Source organism: Oncorhynchus mykiss, chromosome 2 (assembly GCF_013265735.2).
Source record: "Oncorhynchus mykiss isolate Arlee chromosome 2, USDA_OmykA_1.1, whole genome shotgun sequence".
Classification (NCBI taxonomy): domain Eukaryota; kingdom Metazoa; phylum Chordata; class Actinopteri; order Salmoniformes; family Salmonidae; genus Oncorhynchus; species Oncorhynchus mykiss.
The window spans coordinates 27,380,682-27,403,646 of NC_048566.1; the positions used below are offsets into that span (position 1 = coordinate 27,380,682).

The 22,965-nt window shown below is 42.3% G+C and overlaps 2 protein-coding genes across 3 annotated transcripts; one reads left to right on the plus strand and one right to left on the minus strand.

The window, feature by feature from the left end:
* Positions 1-659: 659 nt before the first annotated feature.
* LOC110533720 lies at positions 660-4,798 on the minus strand. The gene is made up of 4 exons (XM_021618192.2): positions 4,609-4,798; positions 3,863-4,132; positions 3,122-3,271; positions 660-1,710 (listed from the first exon to the last, which is right to left on the minus strand). Exons 1-4 carry the CDS (start codon positions 4,643-4,645, stop codon positions 1,511-1,513), a joined length of 657 nt encoding a protein of 218 aa, XP_021473867.2. The 5' UTR covers positions 4,646-4,798; the 3' UTR covers positions 660-1,510.
* A 5,110-nt stretch (positions 4,799-9,908) lies between these two features.
* Positions 9,909-22,744, plus strand: LOC110485543 (E3 ubiquitin-protein ligase RNF144B). 2 transcript variants are annotated; one of them, XM_036944072.1, is made up of 8 exons: positions 9,909-10,181; positions 13,130-13,430; positions 14,406-14,510; positions 15,425-15,485; positions 19,732-19,945; positions 20,961-21,090; positions 21,455-21,544; positions 21,738-22,744. In XM_036944072.1, the coding sequence occupies exons 2-8, from the start codon at positions 13,218-13,220 to the stop codon at positions 21,918-21,920; spliced, it is 996 nt and encodes a 331-aa protein (XP_036799967.1). In that variant the 5' UTR covers positions 9,909-10,181; positions 13,130-13,217; the 3' UTR covers positions 21,921-22,744. The 2 variants fall into 2 exon arrangements, with proteins under 2 accessions (XP_036799967.1, XP_036799965.1); XM_036944070.1 differs by lacking the exon at positions 9,909-10,181 and adding an exon at positions 10,193-10,615.
* The last annotated feature ends 221 nt before the right edge of the window (positions 22,745-22,965 follow it).

Sequence of the window (22,965 nt, forward strand, 5' to 3'; positions counted from 1 at the left end):
TATGTACCTTTTATAAATAAACTTTTTCTTTCTATAGAAATAACCTTTTTCAACAAATGTTGACAACTTAGTAGAACAGTAAATATGTACAGTATAATTTTCAGTAAAGATAAATCAGTATGTCCTAACACATTTATTCACATGAATACATTAAGAATACATTCAAAGTAAAACAGCACCTTTTTGCAGCAGCACCAGCAAGTAAATACTTCAAATAAATGAAATGCACTTTATCTGGAGCAGTGGTCAGTGGTCAGTGGTCAGCGGTCAGTGGTCAGTGGTCAGCGGCCAGCGGTCAGTGGTCAGTGGTCAGCGGTCAGTGGTCAGTGGTCAGCGGTCAGCGGTCAGCGGTCAGTGGTCAGCGGTCAGCGGTCAGCGGTCAGCGGTCAGCGGTCAGTGGTCAGTGGTCAGCGGTCAGCGGTCAGCGGTCAGCGGTCAGCGGTCAGCGGTCAGCGGTCAGCGGTCAGCGGTCAGTGGTCAGCGGTCAGTGGTCAGCGGTCAGCGGTCAGCGGTCAGTGGTCAGCGGTCAGTGGTCAGTGGTCAGCGGTCAGCGGTCAGTGGTCAGTGGTCAGCGGTCAGTGGTCAGCGGTCAGTGGTCAGTGGTCAGTGGTCAGCGGTCAGTGGTCAGCGGTCAGTGGTCAGCGGTCAGCGGTCAGTGGTCAGTGGTCAGCGGTCAGCGGCCAGTGGTCAGTGGTCAGTGGTCAGTGGTCAGCGGTCAGTGGTCAGTGGTCAGTGGTCAGCGGTCCGTGCGGTCATTATAAATTGGGTTCACAGAACATAATCTAGGTACTGTATGATTCAATACTTATTCCATAGATCTACGGACCAAAAATATGGTTCATTCTTTGATTATGTAGGGTTAAGTTATACTATCCAAACAATACACTACAATTTACAGTACATATACATTCCCCAGAAATCAAGTTCATCGACACAGCAAGGAACATTACAATGTAGCCAATGGCCATACATTTTGTCCCCATATCACTTATTGCGATTGAGAGCCACGGTCGCCTGTGGTGCAGTAACTTGCTCAAGCGCACAACAGCAGGAGATGGCATCTAGGATATAAGAGTTTAAATGCATATATGATATGTATGGCTCTGATAGGATACTGATGCAGTGCCACACAACAACTAGTTTAGACATTAAAGTTTAGGCATTAACTCTGAATGGTTAAGGTAAGGGTTATGGTTTGGGATAGGCTTAAAACAAAAATCTCAAGTAGAACTTTCTATCACTGGATTCAAACATGAAACCTTTGGCACCAGAGGCAGGTAACCTAGCGGTTAAGAGTGTTGGGCCAGTAACTGAAAGGTCACTGGTTTGAATTGCTGACGCGACTAGGTGAAAAATCTGTCGATGTGCCCTAATTGCTCCTGTAAGTCACTCTGGATAAAAGAGTCTGCTAAATGACTTAAATGGAAACTAGTTGGTGGTGTATGAGGGGAGTTTCCCCAATACAATGTAAACCACTTTGAGCATCTGGAAAAGCACTACACAAATCTAATCAGTTACTTTCATTAATGAGTTTTTCTTCTTCCCCTTCTTCCTCTCCCGGTGTGTCTTCAGCCTGCAGGTTGTTGTTGTCCCCGATGATGACATACTGCAGTTGGGACCCGTAGACCTGGACACTACTCTGGAGCTCTGGATCTGGACAGGCCTGTACTGCTCTCTGGTGATCACTGGTGATGTTGCCTCCCATTGTCTCTGTAATAGAGTCATCAATGGAATGCAGTACAGTATATGAAAGTTATGAATCTAATGGCTTCTTTGAACTCATTAACGAAAGGTAAAGTGAAGGGTAAAATGAAATTCTTAAGCTCCGAGCTCCAAGAGAAGTGAATAATTATAATAGTACATACAGTTGAAGTCGGAAGTTTACATACACCTTAGCCAAATGCATTTAAACTCAATTGTTCACAATTCCTAACATTTAATCCTAGTAAAAGTTCCCTGTCTAATGTCAGTTAGGATCACCACCTTATTTCAAGAATGTGAAATGTCAGAATAAGTTGAGAGAATGATTTATTTCAGCTTTTATTTCTTTCATCACATTCCCAGTGGGTCAGAAGTTTACATACACTCAATTAGTATTTGGTAGCATTGCCTTTAAGTTGTTTAACTTGGGTCAAACATTTTGGGTAGCCTTCCACAAGCTTCCCACAATAAGTTGGGTGAATTTTGGCCCATTCCTCCTGACTGAGCTGGTGTAACTGAGTCAGGTTTGTAGGCCTCCTTGCTCGCACACGCCTTTTCAGTTCTACCCACACATTTTCTATAGGATTGAGGTCAGGGCTTTGTGATGGCCACTCCAATACCTTGACTTTGTTGTCCTTAAGCCATTTTGCCACAACTTTGGAAGTATGCTTGGGGTCATTGTCCATTTGGAAGACCCATTTGCGACCAAACTTTAATGATGTCTTGAGATGTTGCTTCAATATATCCACATAATTTTACCTCCTCGTGATGCCATCTATTTTGTGAAGTGCACCAGTCCCTCCTGCAGCAAAGCACACCCACAACATGATGCTGCCACCTCCTTGTACAGATGAACATGGTACCTTCAGGCGTTTGCTCCCAAGGGGGCTATTATTGCTCCCAAGGATGAACCAGACTTCTGGAGGTCTTGGCTGATTTCTTTTGACTTTCCCATGATGTCAAGTAAAGAGGCACTGAGTTTGAAGGTAGGCCTTGAAATACATCCACAGGTACACCTCCAATTGACTCAAATTATGTCATTTCGCCTATCAGAAGCTTCTAAAGCCATGACAATTTTCGGGAATTTTCTGAGCTGTTTAAAGGCACAGTCAACTTAGTAAACTTCTGACCCACTGAAATTGTGATACAGTGAATTATAAGTGAATTACTCTGTCTGTAAACAATTGTTGGAAAAAGGACTTGTGTTATGCACAAAGCAGATGTCCTAACCGACTTGCCAAAACTATAGTTTGTTAATAAGAAATTTGTGGAGTGGTTGAAAAACGTGTTTTAATGACTCCAACCTAACTATGTAAACTTCCCGAATTCAACTATATGTGCTTGTATCTGTGAATGTGCTTGAATCTTGTAACACATAATTTTAATTTTATGAATTGATGAGAATTTGACTGTAACTTACCATGCCTAGCATCCTCTGAACCCATGCTCTGAGGTTGTTGTATACACATTGTCACTCCTTGAAAGTTGCCATCTCCAATGATGCAGTTACTCAAATTGGAATGGCTGATGTTGATGACGTAAGTTGGGGCAGTGTTGGTCCTCCTCCTCTCTGTTGTTTGGGGTGTGAGAAAAAAGGGAAGAGGTTGAAAAATGGGAAATAGTCTGTTGTTGACAATAGTATCCCGGCGATTCCCGTTGCGTCATGATGATGACATACTGTAAAAACCTTCCATGAGCTTTAGTTTTGGACACGTGGAGAAACCACCACCATAAAGCCTACACTTTATCTTAAAAAATGATTTTATATGAGGAATGGAACATTCTTGAGGCTCTGGAACATTCTTGGGCCTCACCTGCATCGGACACCAAATGGTGCTGGATTTCCAGTGCTTCCAAAAGGTAAAGTGAGGTAGAATTCGGCTTACCATATACATAACATATACCATATACTACAGAGAAAACGTGCTGCAATCTAGGCCAAGTTAGCCTACCTCTCTAAATACCACGTAACATTACTATTTTTTATTTATTTTTTATAACCTTTATTTGAATTAGAATCACAAAATCACCGTAAGCCTAGACTATTCATAACCATATTTAAATGTTGATGAAAACTACATGAAAACTATAGACATTTAGGCCAAAGTAATTTATTTGCAATTAATCAAATGAAAAAATGTACACTTTTGAAGAGACTTACCTGGGAGGCCGGTGACTCTTTCGAACTGTAGTGGGCACTGGCAACACTTTTCTAGTGAGTCGAAAAAGAGCAGACAGGCATTGCGACCCTTCTTCAGCACCACCTGGAGCAGTTTGGCAGCCTTCTCCATGTCTGTTCTCTGGGACCAGATCACCTGGCTCTCATACTCTGTGATGGTCCTGGAGCTCAACAAGTACACGCACAGCCTTTCCACTGCACAGCATGACATAGATTTGCTAAGAGCGTGTAACTGAAGTTGTAAGCTCCTTTCTTGGATGAGAGAGCATGCAAAAATAACAGAAACAAATATTTCAGTGTTGTTATAACATGATAATAATATGCATTTGCTTAATTAATTCAAAAGAAAGTGTGATGGAAAGATGAAAGAAGTGTAGTGTAGGCTAATGCAAAAAATATCACTTTCACATCGACCCTGTTATTCTCACTGGTTATTCCCCATCTAAACCACTTTCTGACTGTAAACATAACATCATCTTGTGCCTGCCTGCCCTACATTCCTAACAAACGCATTTCCATTACATTTTAGATCTTAACATTAACACCTAACTGTATAGTTTATAGTGTAGGCCTAAATACAGAGTATTCTTGTATTTCATCAATTGCTTCCATACATATCATAGGCCTATCCTTTTTTGTTTAGATTGAACCATTGAAATCTTGGTTCACGCATACCTAAAATTGTAAACTGTCAATCCACGAAAGATTAGAGGAAAGTGATTTCTTACCAGGTAAAATCTCGCCTTTTTCGTTACATTGTAACATAATTGTTAATTTGACAGAACGATATAGGCTACACGACAGAGAAATAGGCTGTGCAATCGGTTGTCGGTAATTTTTATAGGCTGCGGTAGCAACATTTCTGAAATAAAAGTCCCTAATGCTGGCGGTATGCTCAGACTGTTTTGGGAGTTTCCACTTGCTTCCCCCCTCATAATAAATTCCCCAACCGCGGTTGTATTGTCAAGAAGAACAGAAAAAAATGGCAAGAATTGCAGATAATTGGCCATGATATAAAGTTTTGTTGACGTTATAAATGCATTTTAATAATTCTAATTTCATAGGATAGCAAGAGTAGCCTATGCTTAAACCAATAATTGCAATAGCCATTTGTGGAACACTGCAGGTCACCACAGTACATTTGGTTTCAGTTTGTATATTGATTTGACATTCCGTTTTCTCGTCAATACCTCTTAGACAGAAGGTCCTAGGATGATTCGGTGATATATCTATCAGATGAGGGTAAGGACCAATGTACAGGTCCCCCCCCCCCCATTAATTTCCTTTGGAAAAAAAGTTACTCTATGTTGATTTCAGTAGGGGAATATTATGCAATCGCTGCCGAGGGACCGTTTTAAAAGTGCAATCAGCTGTAGCTGGTGTTTACAGAAACTTTTTTTTAAATTAAATAATCTATAGATCTTAAACCAACTGTTTATCCCTCAATAATTACATTTTAAAATTGTATCTTGTTTATTTTTAATGGATTTTATGTAGAAATATGAGCTCAAAAAACATAAATAGGCCTGTGATCTTTCTCATTCGTATGCAACCTACTGTAGCCTACTTGTATGACCTAGAGAGCTAAAATCACTTGTGGCAAAGTCACTATTGCCTCTAACCCATGATGCACCCATTAGAATTCCCATTTTAAAGATCTCTGATTTATAAATTAATATTTCATAATTATCCTTTTTAACGGCTTCCGCTCTACATGTACAGACAAGTGCGGTGTGTTCCCTGACCTCTATTATCAAAGTGAATGACTTTTTACAGCTGTGGTTATTAATCCAATAGCTTCCAGTCCAAATGACATATACATCAGTTTATATCGTTGACCTCCCTTGTCCATAGTACACCCATTATAATTGCAATTTTATATTGCATTGATATTCATACAAATATTTAATGTGATAAGTCTAATTTTCAATAGCTCACTGTCGAAATTAGCTATAGATATACAGGCAAGTGTGATGGGTTCCTGGTCCACTCTTATCAAAGGTACACCTTTTATTGTTTCAAAATTCCTCCCCTTTGATTTTCTACAAATATTTATCTTATTTTTACAGATCTAATTTTCAATTGCTTCCAGTCCAAATTACATACACAGTGCATATTCACACCCATTGACTTTTACCACATTTAGTTGTGTTACAAAGTGGGATTAAAATTGATTTAATTGTGTTTTTTTGTCAATGATATACACAAAATACTATGTAATGTCAAAGTGGAAGAAAAATTCTAACATTTGTAAAAAAAAAAGTTTAAAAAAACGTTTAAATAAACCTAATTGGTGTAATAGGGAGGAGGGTTTTAGATGTATAGTACTAGTCAACATTTTGGACACACCTACTCATTACAGTGTTATTCTTTATTTTTACATCGTAGAATAATAGTGGACATCAAAAATATAAAATAACACACATGGAATCATGTAATAACCAAAAAGGTCTTACACAAATCAAAATATATTTTATATTTGAGATTCTTCAAAGTAGCCACTCTTTGTCTTGATGACAGCTTTGCACACACTTGGCATTCTCTCAACCAGCTTCATGAGGTATTCACCTGGAATGCCTTTCAATTAACAGGTGTGCCTTGTTAAAAGTTAATTTGTGGAATTTCTTTCCTTCTTAATCCGTTTGAGCCAATCAGTTGTGTAGCTATACTGAAGATAGCTGTCACACCCTGATCTGTTTCACCTGTCTTTGTGATTGTCTCCAACCCCCTCCAGTTGTCACCCATCTTCCCCATTACCCCCTGTGTATTTATACCTGTGTTCTCTGTTGGTCTGTTGCCAGTTCGTCTTGATTGTCAAGTCATCCAGTGTTTTTGTGTCTCAGCTCTTGCTTTTCCCAGACTCTCTTTTTCTTGCCCTCCTGCTTTTGACCATTGCCTGTCCTGACTCTGAGCCCACCTACCTGACCACTCAGTCTGCCCCTGACCCTGCCTGCCGACCTGTACCTTTTCCCCACCTCTGGATTATTGACCTCTGCTTACCCTGACCCTGAGCCTGCCTGCCGTCCGATACCATTGCCCCACCTCTGGTTTACTGACCCCTGCCAGCCTTGACCTGTCTATTGCCTGCCCCTGTTGGATTATTAAACTATTGTTAATTCGACGTGGTATGCATCTGGGTCTTACCTTCATACCTGATAGTACAAACTGGCCATGACTGACCCAGCAGACCCGGGCCAGCTGCGCAACGCTGTCTCTTCCCAAGGAGCCTCCATTGGTAGGCACAAGGAATTGCTTTGTGTTCTTATGGAGGGGGTCCAAATGTTGGCGGGAGCGCCATGACCGGGCATTGGACATGCTGCTGGATCTATTCCGCGGGTTGTCTGGGGGGCAGCCTGCCACGGTGGTAACCCCACCACCCCTCAGTAACTCGGTCGGTTAGCAGCACCGCCCCACCAGCCACTCCACCTTCCCCGGAGCCCCGTTTACCTCCCCTGGAACGCTTTAATGGCTGGTTCATCCTGACCCTTCCAGTCAGTTTATGGTGGAGGCCGATGCTTCGGATGTAGGAGTGGGGGCTGTTCTGTCCAAACGTTCTGCCATGGACCTTAAGCTGCATCCCTGCACCTTCTTCTCCCACCGCCTCAGCGCCACTGAGAGGAACTACGATGTGGGGAATCGGGAGCTTCTTGCGGTGAAGATGGCATTGGAGGAATGGAGGCACTGGCTAGAAGGGGTGGAACATCTATTCTTTGTGTGGACCGACCACAAAAACCTGGAGTATCTCCACACTGCCAAGCGCCTCAACTTCAGGCAAACGAGATGGGCCCTGCTGTTTACCCGGTTCAATTTATCCCTCTCCTACCAGCCAAGGTCCAAGAACGTCAAGCCAAATGCCCTGTCTCACCGCTATAACCCCACGGTTACCACCCCGGAGCCCGAGACCACCCTTCCCGCCTAGTGATGGCACTCAGCTGGGGTATAGGAAAACAGGTCTGGGAGGTGCAGTGGTCCCAGCCAAACCCTGGGGGGAGCCCAGATAACCGGATGTTTGTGTCTGATGTTGTCTGCTCCACAGTCCTGGAGTGGAACCATTCCTCCAGGCATGCCTGTCACCCGGGCCCTCGTCGAACCCTGGCCTTCGTGTGACAACGCTTTTGGCGGCCTACTATGGTTCTGGGTGTTGCCACATTTGTTGCCGCCTGCATGGTCTGCACACAGAACAAAACTCCTTGGCAAGCTCCAGCTGGTCTTCCCAAACCACTGCCTGTCCTTCACCGTCCCTGGTCCCATATATCCCTGGATTTCGTCACGGGTCTCCTTCCGTCTGAGGGCAACACTGCCATCCTGACTGTGGTCGACAGGTTTTCCAAAGCCGCCCACTTCATTCCTCTCCCCAAACTACAGTGAGCTAACATCGCAAAGAAGGGCATCTACTGGAAGATGGGTAAAAAAAGCAGACATTGAATATCCCTTTGAGCAGGTGAAGTTATTAATTACACTTTCTATGGTGTATCAATACACCCATTCACTACAAAGAAACAGGCACCCTTCCTAACTCAGTTGCCAGAGTTTAATGGCTGTGATAGGAGAAAACTGAGGATGGAAAAACAATATTTTAGTTACTCCCCGATACTAACCTAAATTAAAGAGTGAAAAGAAGGAAGCCTGTGCAGAATAAAAATATTCCAAAACATGCATCATGTTTGCAATAAAGCACTAAAGTAAACTGCAAAAAGTGGCAAAGAAATTCACTTCATGTCCTGAATACAAAACGTGTTTGAGGCAAATCCAACGTAACATACTCAGTGATATGTTGGATTTGCCACAAATTAGATCTGTACATGAATTAATAACCACAGCTGTACTTGGTGATATATTTTTTGAAAATCAAAGGTGAGCCATTTTGGAAAAAATATGATGGTGTATCTTTGATAAGAGAGGTCAATGAAACCAACACACTTGTCTGTTGATCTGTAACTCATATGGACAGTGAGCTATTGAAAATTAGACCTATCACAGGAGATATTTATGTAATATCAATAAATAAAAATTGCAATTCTAATGTGTGTAGACTACTATGGACGAGCGCGGTCAGAGACCTCAAGTGGTAACCTCAAGTGGTTTTAGATGTATATGTCATGTATGTCACACCCTGATCTGGTTCACCTGTCCTTGTGATTGTCTCCAGCCACTCCAGGTTTCGCGTATTATCCCCGGTGTATTTTTCCCTGTGTTTCCTGTCTCTCTGTGCCAGTTCATCTTGTTTGCCAAGTCAACCAGCGGTTTTTCTTGCTCCTATTTTCCCAGCCCTTGCCTTTCCTGACTCCGACCCCGCCTGCCTGACCATTCTGCCTGTTCTGAATACAAGCCTGCCTATCCCCTTGAACTCGGATCTGGTTTCTGACCCCTGCCTGGTACTGTTTGGACTCTGACCTGGTTTATGAACTCTTGCCTGTCCCCCGACCTGCCTTTGCCTACTCCCTATGTTATAATAAATCTCAGAGCTCAACCATCTCCCTCCTGTGTCTGCATTTGGGTCTCGCCTTGTGCCCTTATAATGTAGATAGGAAGCTATTAAATGAATGCTGTAATAAGAAAAATATTTATAGAGAATCAAAGGGGAGGAATTAAAAATGTATAAGAGAGGTGAACCCACTACCATTGTCTGTAGATCTGTAGCTCATATGGATAGGAAGGTATTGAAAGTTAGACTTATCACAAGAAATATGCCTATAAAATCAGGGAAGTACTGAACTGGAATTCTAATGAATGTAGCATGGATGAGTGGGGTCAGTTACTTCACATTATCTGGTTTTACATTTCCATTTCACATAGAAAAGAGGCTTTTGAAAAGTATCCTTGTAAATGGGTAAAATATTAGTAGTTAGAGGTAACTAATAAAAATGCTTGGCCCTTTAGTGACTGGAGGCCCTATGCAGTGTGTGTAATCGTCATATAGGGCTTACCCCTCCTAATTTGGAATGCAAAAACATTATTATTTTTATCACCGGTATTGCACTTTTACGATGGTCCCTAAACCATCAGAGCGCCAGGAAACAGTATATTGCATTATTCTCGGCTCTCTGAAGGGAAGAGTTTGACTATCAGTAAAATCATAGTGTACCTTGCTCTCTACGGTCATCCAATTCAATATATATATATCACTCCCATCATCCTTGCACCTTCCGTCAGAAAGCTATTAACGAGCAAACCCCGGATATCGAAAGTAAAAACACATTTACTGCAATATTCTACCCAACCAGGATATATCACAAGAGAAGCTTCTGTGGATTTGTAACAATAAGATTCATTATGTAGTCAAAAAGGACGAACTCCTGAGGTGAGAGATTATGCTTTTAGGTTTTTGCTTTTGCTTTTTTTTCTATGCAAGCCGCCAGGGGCAGGCTAGAGGACATTCCACCAATAGCCTACCGCTTCCTGGTCAAGTAAGCAGCAGGCAGGGCAGCAAGAACATCGTTGGCGGAACAATACTATACACACCCCCCCGTCCATCTGGAAACACGGGACGGACTGTGCATACCAACACTGATTGCGTTGGTGACTGTAGGCCAGGCAGGCAGGTGTGTCTAGTGCAGTTGGAAGAAAGAGGTAAATGGGTGGTGCTTGTGTGAATATCGTGGCGACCGAGCGGAGGTGTTTTGTAGGTGACTGTGTATCAACAGATGTGCATGTGTCCTAGTAAAAGCACTGCGGCTTTTAATCTGGACAGAAGCAGCTCGTAGGCTACACGAAGTAGGGGACCTGACCGAGGAGGTAGGTCTCTCTCTCTTCCCCCCTCTCGTTCTTTCCCCCCTAGTGTTTCCTTATTTATTGTGACATTTATTTATTGTGTGGCATTTAAATGTCATTTTCTGTGTAAGGAATGGTTTAATGTGCGTATGTTGCAGAATTTCAACGTGGACCTAAGTATAGCTACAACCTTGGAAGGTGAAATTGTGCCAGTCAAGCTCATCTTCTATTCTTCTGTTGTCTGCTACATGCGAACAATGAGTATATTTCAGATCATTCCTCTATGAATTCTGGATGAAGAATATACTTTATTAGGGGGATACCCTCATATAAAGAGGTCGTCACTCCCATTTACTGTAGTTTAACATGTACTACAACATAAATACAGTATTTGGTAATAACACAGTAATAAACAAATTATGGTTGGTTTGTTTATTTGATTAATTGATTCATTAAAACAGCATTTTCATAGAAATTGGAGTAGAAACAATTTGACATTTAGACCTGCATTAACTGCAGCAAGATGAATGTCTTTCTTTCTCTCACTCTCTCTCGCTTGCTCTCTCTCTCTCTCTCACACACACACACACACACACACACACACACACACACACAGGATTGTAAGTCCGGTAGCATAGGGCCAGGCCCAGCTGCCTCCTTCCAACAGAACACAGCCAGTCACTCTGTATGTATGGCAACTATTCACCGAGCTGAGCTGGTTCTCTGTTTCTGCTTGTGTGCTGGACAATGAGGCTTTGATCCCTGGCAGGCATTCAACCTAGCCTTTGATCCATGGAGAATGCCTACATTATGGTTAGAAACAGAACTCACTGTAATGTGAAATCTGTTATTAGTCAAAGCAAAGGCCTTATGGTTAGTTAATAAAAGCTTGTCTACATCATGATGACGGTATAAACATGTTTGTTGTTGTTGTATGCTACAAGCTAGCGGTTCACTCCAGCTGACCCCCATACTCCTGATTGCTGTGTCAATGGCTGGATCCAAACACTCCAGTGACATTGGCAATCCTTTCCTCCATTTGTGTCATTTTGCGGGTTGCAATATTTCATCAAGATAACAAAAGGGTGAGGAACTTTCCAGGCGGAGAGATAGAGGAAACTGATAAAGCACCATTGTGTCGTAATGCAAAATAACAAGAGTTTTTATTACCGGTAATAACAGGTCTGTTTGTTACTGCTACCTTCCTGTTATGGTTGTGCTGGACAGACAGACTGACAGACAGACTGACAGACAGGCGGGCAGTCTTACAAACTGATAGGCTGACAGACTGACTCTGACGAACAGACAGTCAGACAGAAGTAAGTAGCATTGTCGGATGTCTTCACCCTGCTCTCCATTCTCCACCACAATGCAGAAGGGCTTCACTCCTATGGGACAGAGAGAAAGAATGACTGTGCAGAAATAAAATGTGCACATTCAAGTGCAAGTATCAGTGTTTTGCACATGTGCCATAAATCAATGTTAGATAGAGGAGCACAGTAAATTTAGGACAGTGATGTTGGCTCTATTGATTTGGCTGGTATAAATTTGCCTGCCAATTTAAACAGTGACTGCATTTTGTGTGGAGAATGAGAAACTGTAGATAGACACATGCACAATCAACAGCTTTTTAGCCACTCATTCTGTCATGCTAAATCTATTTTAATACTTAATTCTTTATTTTTACTCATTGGATTTGAGGGCAGAGAAATTGGCTCTGGGTTTGTACTCTTTCACAGGGCCCAACACCAGATGACCTGAGCTACAGTTAGACCTCTTAGGTAGACTTTGTCCTGTTCTCTAGCCTGGATTAGTCCAGAACATGTGAAATGGGTCAAATGGCAACAGCACCCCGAGTTTCCTGCTCTTCAATGAATTCTGAAATTAATATTTTCCTTCTGACGAAACCCGAAAGATACATTTTATTGGTAAGAGGGATAACACCTCTTCTCTTGTTCGTCTATTGCAAAGACGCAAAGATATTACCCATGATTTTGTGTTGCCCTGTAGAAGTGTTGCACCGTAGATACCAATGTAAAACAGCCATGTTACCAACGGCTACACACACTAATACTGCTGGAAGGAGGGGGGAGTAATGGCTCCTCTGTTCATTAACAGGAAGTGATAATTATATGTCTGGTGCCACATCCAAAATAGGGCTCTGGTTAAAATTAGTGCACTATTTGGGAAGCAACCTGGAACTAGTATCTTATCCTCTCAGCTGTTTTAAACACCATTAGATGATGTGGGGACTGGCGAGGCTATCATCTGTTTTAAACACCATTAGATGATGTGGGGACTGGCGAGGCTATCAGCTGTTTTAAACACCATTAGATGATGTGGGACTGGCGAGGCTATCATCTGTTTTAAACACCATTAGATGATGTGGGGACTGGCGAGGCTATCATCTGTTTTAAACACCACTAGATGATATGGGGACTGGCGAGGCTATCATCTGTTTTAAACACAACTAGATGATGTGGGGACTGGCAAGGTTATCGGCTGACTGCTTGTCTTCTGTTCTCCACCATCCTCCAGATCATGGAGCACAGCCCTCCACACTTCCTCCAGCAGAAGGGCTAAGAGAAGCTTCCAGGCAGTGCTGACTGACCGCTCTGCTCCCCCCATGGCCAACAACAGCAGTCCAGACCAGGGCCAGAGTCAGGGTCAGGGCCCCATAGCCAACAGCAGTCCATCCCAGCCTCTGGGCCAGGCCGGGGCTGTAGTGGCCTCCTCCACCCAGCCTAATGTGGTGGTCTACTGCAAGCTGTGCCTTAGTGAGCACCCCTCAGCAGCAACCAGCACGCTGCACACCTGTGACTGTGTCTTCTGCACCCCGGTAGGTAGACAACACAAACCTGCCATCACTTCTCATATCTGATACTGGGCAGGAAAATGCCTGTATTTTCTATTCTCCCTCTATTTTCATTCAACAAGACTAAGCATTCAAACAACAGGACATATCTATCTGCCGAATCAAAAATATATATTTAATCACCGTTTTCCTGAAAGCATTTAGTTTCTCTTTCACTTTTATCTCTGGCAGGCAGTACTGTAGCTGACTTTCTATTGATTGGTGTTCAGTCAGCCTGTATCCATCCGCACTGAGGTGGAGGTGACGTGCCTTGACACGGAGAGTGAGATATCCTGGCGTGGGGTTGGCTGGCAGGTGCTAATCTCTGCCTGGCTGCTGGCGTCGCTCGTAGCAGCAGTCTGAGTTGCTAGGCCAAGGTCAAACATAGGGTGCATCCCAATGGGGCCTGGAAAGTCGTACTATATAGGGAATACGATGCCATTTGGAACACAGCCATAGAGAGATACTGTCAACACAACACTGGTTACCACTTACCAGTACTATGCACTGATTGACAATAAACCCCATGCCTTCTGCATTCTGCTGTTGCTACAGTAGCTGGGTGAGGCTTGGTGTGACTCTTCTGACAAACAAAACGGCAGGTTTTTGCATGAACAGACTCGCAGGACTGCATTTTTTGTCTGCCCTGTCTTTAGCATCAAATCGTTTGTTAGAGAAGAGTCTAGTTCAAATGCTAGTTACTGTATATCTCAGATACTGTCAACATCAACATCAATCCAGGGCCACTTTTAGTTGGTGAACATTGTGGAACGTTGTAGATAAAAAATATAATGATCAGAGCTGATGTGGTTCCTTACTCTACATGGCTACAGAGAGGCATGTTTCTGAACATTTCACAACATTGTGCGTTGCTGAACATGGCCCTGCTCTCTGGTTCTGTCCATAGACATACATATTATTCACATCTGTGTTTACGTCATTGGTTGTCTGTCCCCTCAGTGTCTGCAGCAGTATGTTCAGCTGGCCATCCGGGAGGGTGGGGGCAGCCCGGTCACATGTCCAGACATGGCTTGTCAGAGGACAGGAGTCCTACTCCACTCAGAGGTACTAGGCTTATACTGGATGTTCTACTGTGCTGTTCTACTGTGCCTGCGACTCAAATGACACCATATTCCCTTTATAGTGCACTACTTTTGACCAGGGCACATAGGGAATTATATAGGGAATAGGGTGCCATTTTGGACACATTCAAAGAACCACTGGTACACATCAATGTTTAGACCATTTGACTATTACACTGCTACTTTGCTATTACACTCATATGTATTTGCCTGTTACCACTAGTAGGGTTGGGTACCGTTGGGTAAGATTAATTTGCCAAACCTTTCTACATCTTACATCATGCCACCACACCTTGAACTTTCAAATGTTATTGGCAGGTGTAAATGGTAAATACTCCACAGCACAAGCCAATGTAGTGTTGCGATCAGGTCAGAGAGTTTGGTAATCAACCGCTCTTCTCTTGAAATGATTATCCCTGGTTAAATTCTGCATTTCTATAGAATGCAATACATTTCATTTATGTGGAATGCATTACATTAAAGCCTGTTCTCAGATCTGTTTGTGACAATAACCATAGAAGTTGGCAATACAGCATAAACTGATCTGGGACCAGGCTGGTCCTCCTTTGATTTCAAATCAAATCAAATGTTATTTGTCACATACACATGGTTAGCAGATGTTAATGCGAGTGTAGCGTAATGCTTGTGCTTCTAGTTCCGACAATGCAGTAATAACCAACGAGTAATCTAACCTAACAATTCCACAACTACTACCTTATACACACAAGTGTAAAGGGATAAAGAATATGTACATAAAGATATATGAATGAGTGATGGTACAGAACGGCACAGGCAAGATGCAGTAGATGGTATCGAGTACAGTATATACATAAGGTAGATTTTGAGACATAATCACAGACGTGATCCATTCTGTTATTTTTTTGTGTTGTTTTGCAGATAGCCTGTTTTGCCCCTGCGGATCAGGTTGAGCTGTACCAGCGGCTGGAGTTTGAACGAGGTACGGTACCGTTCATTAGCATTAGCATGCTGGTGAGGTGACTGGTGACGGCTGTCACGGCAACCAGGCTATTTCAGGTCTGGGCCATCTGGTGGCAGTGAGCTGAGCTGATCTGAGCCTGCCTCTATTATCGACATGCCTGGCATATTGTGGGGTTATAGTACCGAGAGAGACTCCCTCTAGTCCTTATCTTGACTCCCTCCCACCCCGTTCCAGTCCAGCTGAAAGGTTCTTGTAACTTTAGTAGCTACTAGACGGTTCGTCAAGATACCAGATTAGCATAAGGCGATTTATAAATAGCAGTTGAATAATTACTATATATTATGAAGTTTTTATTGTTCTGTCTGTCTGCTGTTTTTGTTGGTGAAGAAATATGGTTGGTTGTTGTTGGCTTTAGTTTAGAGACAAAAGTCATTTCTGAGAGCGTGAAGAGAAGAAAACAGTGTAGAAAAAGTCCCAGCTGGTTTGACATTTGGTTGGTTTGCCTTGAAGCAACAACACACTGAAACCAATATTAGTCACCGTTCAGTCATAAATCAAATACCTTAAAAAATTGGATCTAGGAAAAGTCTAACAAAGTGCACAAAATATGTTGTTATGGTGCTCCCCTGATAAGGACAACATGTGCCTTTGTTACGAAAGCAGTTATAAACCCCACTGAAATCCCTGCCCTGGCACATCTAGGATAAGCAGGCCTACAGTGCCTTCAGAAAGTATTCACACCCCTTGACTTTTTACAAGGTGGGATTCAAATGGATTTAATTGTCTTTTTTTTCATCGATCTACACAAAATACTCTGTAATGTCAAAGTGGAAGTATTGTAACATTTGTAAAAAAAAATAATAATAATAAAAGAGACTAATATATCCAGATTACATAAGTATTTAACCCCCTGAGTCAATACATGTTAGAGTAACCATTGGCAGCAATTACAGCTGTGAGACTTTCTGGGTAAGTCTCTACAAGCTTTGCACACCTGGATTGTACAATATTTGCACATTATTATTTTAATTCTTCAAGCTCTGTCAAGTTGGTTGTGGATCATTGCTAGACAGCCATTTCCAAGTCGTGCCATAGATTGTCATGCAGATTTAAGTCAAAACTGTAAATAGGCCATTCAGGAACATCCAATGTTGTGTATATTTGTATATTTGGCCTGTTTTTGGTTATTGTCCTGCTGAAAGATTAATTTGTCTCCCAGTGTCTGTTGGAAAGCAGACTGAACCAGGTTTTCCTCTAAAATGTTCATGTGCTTAGCTCTATTCCGTTTAATTGTATCCTAAAAAACTCCCTAGTCCTTGCCGATGACAAGCATACCCATAACATGATGCAGCCACCACCATGCTTGAAAATATGAAGAGTGGTATTCAGTGATGTCTTGTGTTGGATTTTCCCTTAACATAATGCTTTGTATTTAGGACATAAAGTTAATTTCTTTGCCACATTTAGTGCCTAATTGGGAACAGGATGCATGTATTGGGATATTTGTATTCTGTACAGGCTACAATGTTGTTGATCCATCTTCAGTTTTCTCCTATCACAGCCATTAAACTGTAACTGTTTTAAAGTCACCATAGTCCTCATGGTGAAATACCTGAGCGGTTTCCTTCCTCTCCAGCAACTGAGTTAGGAAGGTGCCTGTATCTTTGTAGATCTGGGTGTATTGATACCCCAAGTGTAATATTCAATGTCAGATTTTTTTTTTTTTTTTACCCATTCACTGCTCGACTGAGGGATCTTACAGATAATTGTATGTGTAGGGTACAGCAATAAGGTAGTCATTCAAATATCATGTTAAACACTATTATTGCACACAGAGTGAGTCCATGCAACTTATTATATGACTTGTTAATCAAATTCTTACTCCTGAACTCATTTAGGCTTGCCAAAACAAATGGGTTGAATACTTATTGACGCAAGACATTTCAGCTTTTAATTTTTTATTTTAATTTGTACAAACTTCCCAAAAATATAATTATACTTTGGGGTATGGAGGCCAGTGACACAAAATCTCAATTTAACCAATTTAAAATGCAGGCAGTAACACAACAACATGTAGAAAAAGTCAAGAGGTGTGAATACTTTCTGAAGGCACCCGTATCTAGGATCCTCTACCCTCTATATCTAATACCTTGCTTTGGGTATCATTCTATAGACATACATACAGGTAACTGTCAAAATCAAATAAAGCATCTAAATAGGACGTTGGGCCACCACGAGCTGCCAGAACATGGCATAGATTCTACAAGTGTCTTTAACTATTGGAGGGATGCGACACCATTCTTCCATGAGAAATTCCATAATTTTGTGTTTTATTTATGGTAGAGGAAAACGCTGTCTCAGGCGCCTATCCAAAATCTCTCATAAGTGTTCAATTGGGTTGAGATCTGGTAACTGAGACACACACACACACACAACACACACACACAGACACATACACACAAACCCCCAATGCTCATTTGAGACCCCTCTTTCAAAGTCACTGAGATCTCTTTGAGCCATGGTAGCCAAAATAATGGTGAACTGGGAATGATGGAATGTTAAGTGCTTAATTAATTCAGGAACCACACTTGTGTGGAAGCACCTGCTATCAATATACTTTATATCCCTCATTTACTAGTGTTTCCTTTATTTTGGCAGTTACCTGTGTATGTACAGTGGGGCAAAAAAGTATTTAGTCAGCCACCAATTGTGCAAGTTCTCCCACTTAAAAATATGAGAGAGGCCTGTAATTTTCATCATAGGTACACTTCAACTATGACAGACAAATGAGAAAACACAATCCAGAAAATCACATTGTAGGATTTTTAATGAATTTAATTGCAAATGATGGTGGAATATAAGTATTTGGTCAATAACAAAAGTTTATCTCAATACTTTGTTATATACCTTATATTTTGGCCCATTCCTCCATGCAGATCTCCTCTAGAGCAGTGATGTTTTGGGGCTGTTGCTGGGCAACACGGACTTTCAACTCCCTCCAAAGATTTTCTATGGGGTTAAGATCTCGAGACTGGCTAGGCCACTCCAGGACCTTGAAATGCTTCTTACGAAGCCACTCCTTCGTTGCCCGGGCGGTGTGTTTGGGATCATTGTCATGCTGAAAGACCCAGCCACGTTTCATCTTCAATGCCCTTGCTGATGGAAGGAGGTTTTCACACAAAATCTCACGATACATGGCCCCATTCATTCTTTCCTTTACACGGATCAGTCGTCCTGGTCCCTTTGCAGAAAAACAGCCCCAAAGCATGATGTTTCCACCCCCATGCTTCACAGTAGGTATGGTGTTCTTTGGATGCAACTCAGCATTCTTTGTCCTCCAAACACGACGAGTTGAGTTTTTACCAAAAAGTTATATTTTGGTTTCATCTGACCATATGACATTCTCCCAATCTTCTTCTGGATCATCCAGATGCTCTCTAGCAAACTTCAGATGGGCCTGGACATGTACTGGCTTAAGCAGGGGGACACGTCTGGCACTGCAGGATTTGAGTCCCTGGCGGCGTAGTGTGTTACTGATGGTAGGTTTTGTTACTTTGGTCCCAGCTCTCTGCAGGTCATTCACTAGGTCCCCCCGTGTGGTTCTGGGATTTTTGCTCACCGTTCTTGTGATCATTTTGACCCCCCGGGGTGAGTTCTTGCGTGGAGCCCCAGATCGAGGGAGATTATCAGTGGTCTTGTATGTCTTCCATTTCCTAATAATTGCTCCCACAGTTGATTTCTTCAAACCAAGCTGCTTACCTATTGCAGATTAAGTCTTCCCAGCCTGGTGCAGGTCTACAATTTTGTTTCTGGTGTCCTTTGACAGCTCTTTGGTCTTGGCCATAGTGGAATTTGGATTGTGCCTGTTTGAGGTTGTGGACAGGTGTCTTTTATACTGATAACAAGTTCAAACGGGTGCCATTAATACAGGTAACGAGTGGAGGACAGAGGAGCCTCTTAAAGAAGAAGTTACAGGTCTATGAGAGCCAGAAATCTAGCTTGTTTGTAGGTGACTAAATACTTATTTTCCACCATAATTTGCAAATAAATTCATAAAAAATCCTACAATGTGATTTTCTGGATTTTTTTTCCTCATTTTGTCTGTCATAGTTGAAGTGTACCTATGATAAAAATTACAGGCCTTTCTCATCTTTTTAAGTGGGAGAACTTGCACAATTGGTGGCGGACTAAATACTTTTTTGCCCCACTGTACATACATGGACATACATGTGTTTATGTTCATCATTGGTTTGTTATGTTTCAGGGGTGCAGCTGGACCCTAGTAGAGCATGGTGCCCAGTGCTGGAGTGCCAGGCTGTCTGCAGCGTTGGGCCCAGCTCAGAGGGCCAGCCTACATCCGTGCCCTGTCCAGCCTGCCACACCGTCTTCTGCTCTGGCTGTAGAGGGCCCTGGCAGGGCGGGCACGCCTGCCCTGATCACCAGCCTATGACATCATCATCGCCTGCCTCAGAGAGCAGGTCAGTCAGTCACAGTCAGGGCACCTTGGTGAAAAAAAATATTGCTGATTGAAGTAGTAGTTGGCAGTACTGTTGCTAGTCATTTTGGAAATAAGTCAAATTAACAATTTGGTAAGAGTGTCTTGTCCTTTTGGGCAAGCTAGCTACACCCAGTGCCATTTCTGGTGTGGCACAGACAGTGTGCTCAGTGTGTTCCTCAGATATTCTGTCAGTGTCCCTCTCTCTATACAGTATTCCACCCCTTCCACCCTTCAATGTGTGTGTGTGTGTGTGTGTGTGTGTGTGTGTGTGTGTGTGTGTGTGTGTGTGTGTGTGTGTGTGTGTGTGTGTGTGTGTGTGTGTGTGTGTGTGTGTGTGTGTGTGTGTGTGTGTGTGTGCGTGCGTGCGTGTGTGTGTGGTATTGGAAGGTGTGGAGGAAAGCTTAATGGAATGCCATTGTATCCCTGCCATAGGGGGGAGTCAGTCAGTGAATCCATTTCCATTGCTTTGGTAACACGAAGTGCCTCATGTACTGGACGAAATGTCCTTGAATCGATGGATTTAATGTACTAAAGTATAACAGCATCAGACAAGACCAGAAAGTGTTCTAAAATCTTAGATTTTGAGCCCCAAAGTATGAGAGACAAAATGCCAGTTTGATGTTGTTGTGGGGGATTAACACTATTGGTCCATTTAGTAATACAATGCAGTTAATTCAATCCCTTCGTACCATGGTAATCAGTCAACTGGTTCCCTCGTAGTTTCTTCTCCCCAAATAAATAAAGTTAAGCCGCCAATTAACATTAGTGCTAAATAAAGATGCCAGTCTGTGCCTCAGCTCCCATGGTTTGACCCAACATATAATTAATTATATTTACACTATAATGTATAGATATTATTAACATTCTTATTCTAATTCTGTCTAAACCCACTCTCCCTCACCTCCCCCACCACCTCTCCCCCTACCTCTCCCCCCATTCCCCCCCCCCATTTCCCCCACCCCTCATCCACCTGTCCCATGGGGCCGGTCATGCAGTGACTCTGATCTGCCCATCAAGCAGTGCCCCATGTGTGGTGTGTACATCGAGAGGAACCAAGGCTGTGCCCAGATGCTGTGTAAGAGCTGCAAACACACCTTCTGTTGGTACTGTCTGCAGAACCTGGATGTAAGTCCACATACAGTTATAAATGCTTCAATAAGTCTGAACCTACATGTTGTATGTTAATGGTGATACTGTATTCCTCTATGTTAAGGTGATATATTTCTGAGGCACTATGATAACTGTTGTTATATGTTAAGGTGATATATTTCTGAGGCACTATGATAACTGTTGTTATATGTTAAGGTGATATATTTCTGAGGCACTATGATAACTGTTGTTATATGTTAAGGTGATATATTTCTGAGGCACTATGATAACTGTTGTTATATGTTAAGGTGATATATTTCTGAGGCACTATGATAACTGTTGTTATATGTTAAGGTGATATATTTCTGAGGTACTATGATAACTGTTGTTATATGTTAAGGGTGATATATTTCTGAGGCACTATGATAAGGGTCCATGCAGAAACAAGCTGGGCCACTCCCGAGCCTCCGTCATGTGGAACAGAACACAGGTGAGGTGACTCTTCTCATTTTACACTCCAGTAAACCAGGAAATCTGTGTTTTGCTATATCAAGTTTTCTTGTATGCCTGAATCAACAGTCATTGGCCTGCCATTTTGTATGTGACGTTCACATTTATTGGCCTCCTGCTAAACACCCTGTGTGTGCGTTTGTGTGTGTGTGTAAACCTTGTCCTCTTGGCAGGTGGTGGGCATCCTGGTTGGCGTCAGTGTCATCGTGCTGTTGGCCTCTCCTCTCCTCCTGCTGGCTTCACCCTGCGTCCTGTGCTGCCTGTGCAAGCCCTGCCGAGGCAAAAAGAAGAGGAGGAAGAAGAAAGAGCTCACACAGACAGACATACAGCCAGAACTCAGTCCCACCAAGTCATAAAGAGACTGCTCCTTCTTCTCACCACGGTCTGGGAATGGATCCATTCAGTCAGTTCAGGCACTGATTTTAATTCATGAATGGAAACATCTTTATTGAAAAGAATGGGGTAATTTTCAACTCATTGAATTTTAAATAATGTATTGAATTGACAGAATTGAAAACTGACTAGTACCCTGATTCCCACCATCTCACACACACATACAGTACAGGACCACTGTCTACCACCCTCATGTGCCAAACGTCACGATGCCAAACCAGTCTTGTTACAGTAGGTGCACAAGTGCCTCCATCCTACAGTGCCTGGTATTTGGTGGTATTTGTTTTGCCTTCCATTATATTATGCAAAAGTGTATGTTGTTTATGAAAAGAATGACTGTAAGTAACATAAGTAACATAACGACTGTAAGTAACATCCTTAACCAATGCAAAACATGGTTTCATAATGTGCTGTGGAAACTGCATTGTGCACTGTATTGGGTACTGGGAGAAAAATGTGTACATCCCAAATGGCACCCTATTCCCTACATAGTATACAACTTTTGACCAGTCCCTGGGGTGCCATTTTGAAAGTAACCAATGATATAGGGCTTCAAAGGTGCACATATAAATATTTTCTGCTGCTGACAGATTCCACCTGGGATTCCAGACCAAATTTCTGTTGGATTCTATATACTACTACTACTATAATGTATGTAAATATGTATTTATGGAATAGTGTATATGGTGTTCTGTCTTGTTTCTACTTTTTTTCGTTGATGTTTCTGCATCAGATATTTTGTAAAAGATCAATTGTAATTGAAATAAACAACAGATATTGAACATGCCCTGGCTGCATAATATTATGTCTTAAATGTTTGTTTGCACATTGTTATATAATCTTGTTTACCCTGATTTATAACATGACCTTTCGAGATTCACCCAGTCATAGTCCTGTTTGTCTTCATAATCTTGCTACTGAAGATTAGAACTATAGTAAATGGAGCCCTAAAGAAGTCGTACAATGTGAATGACTGCAATAATGTTGCAATGTATTGATTAGCCTGTC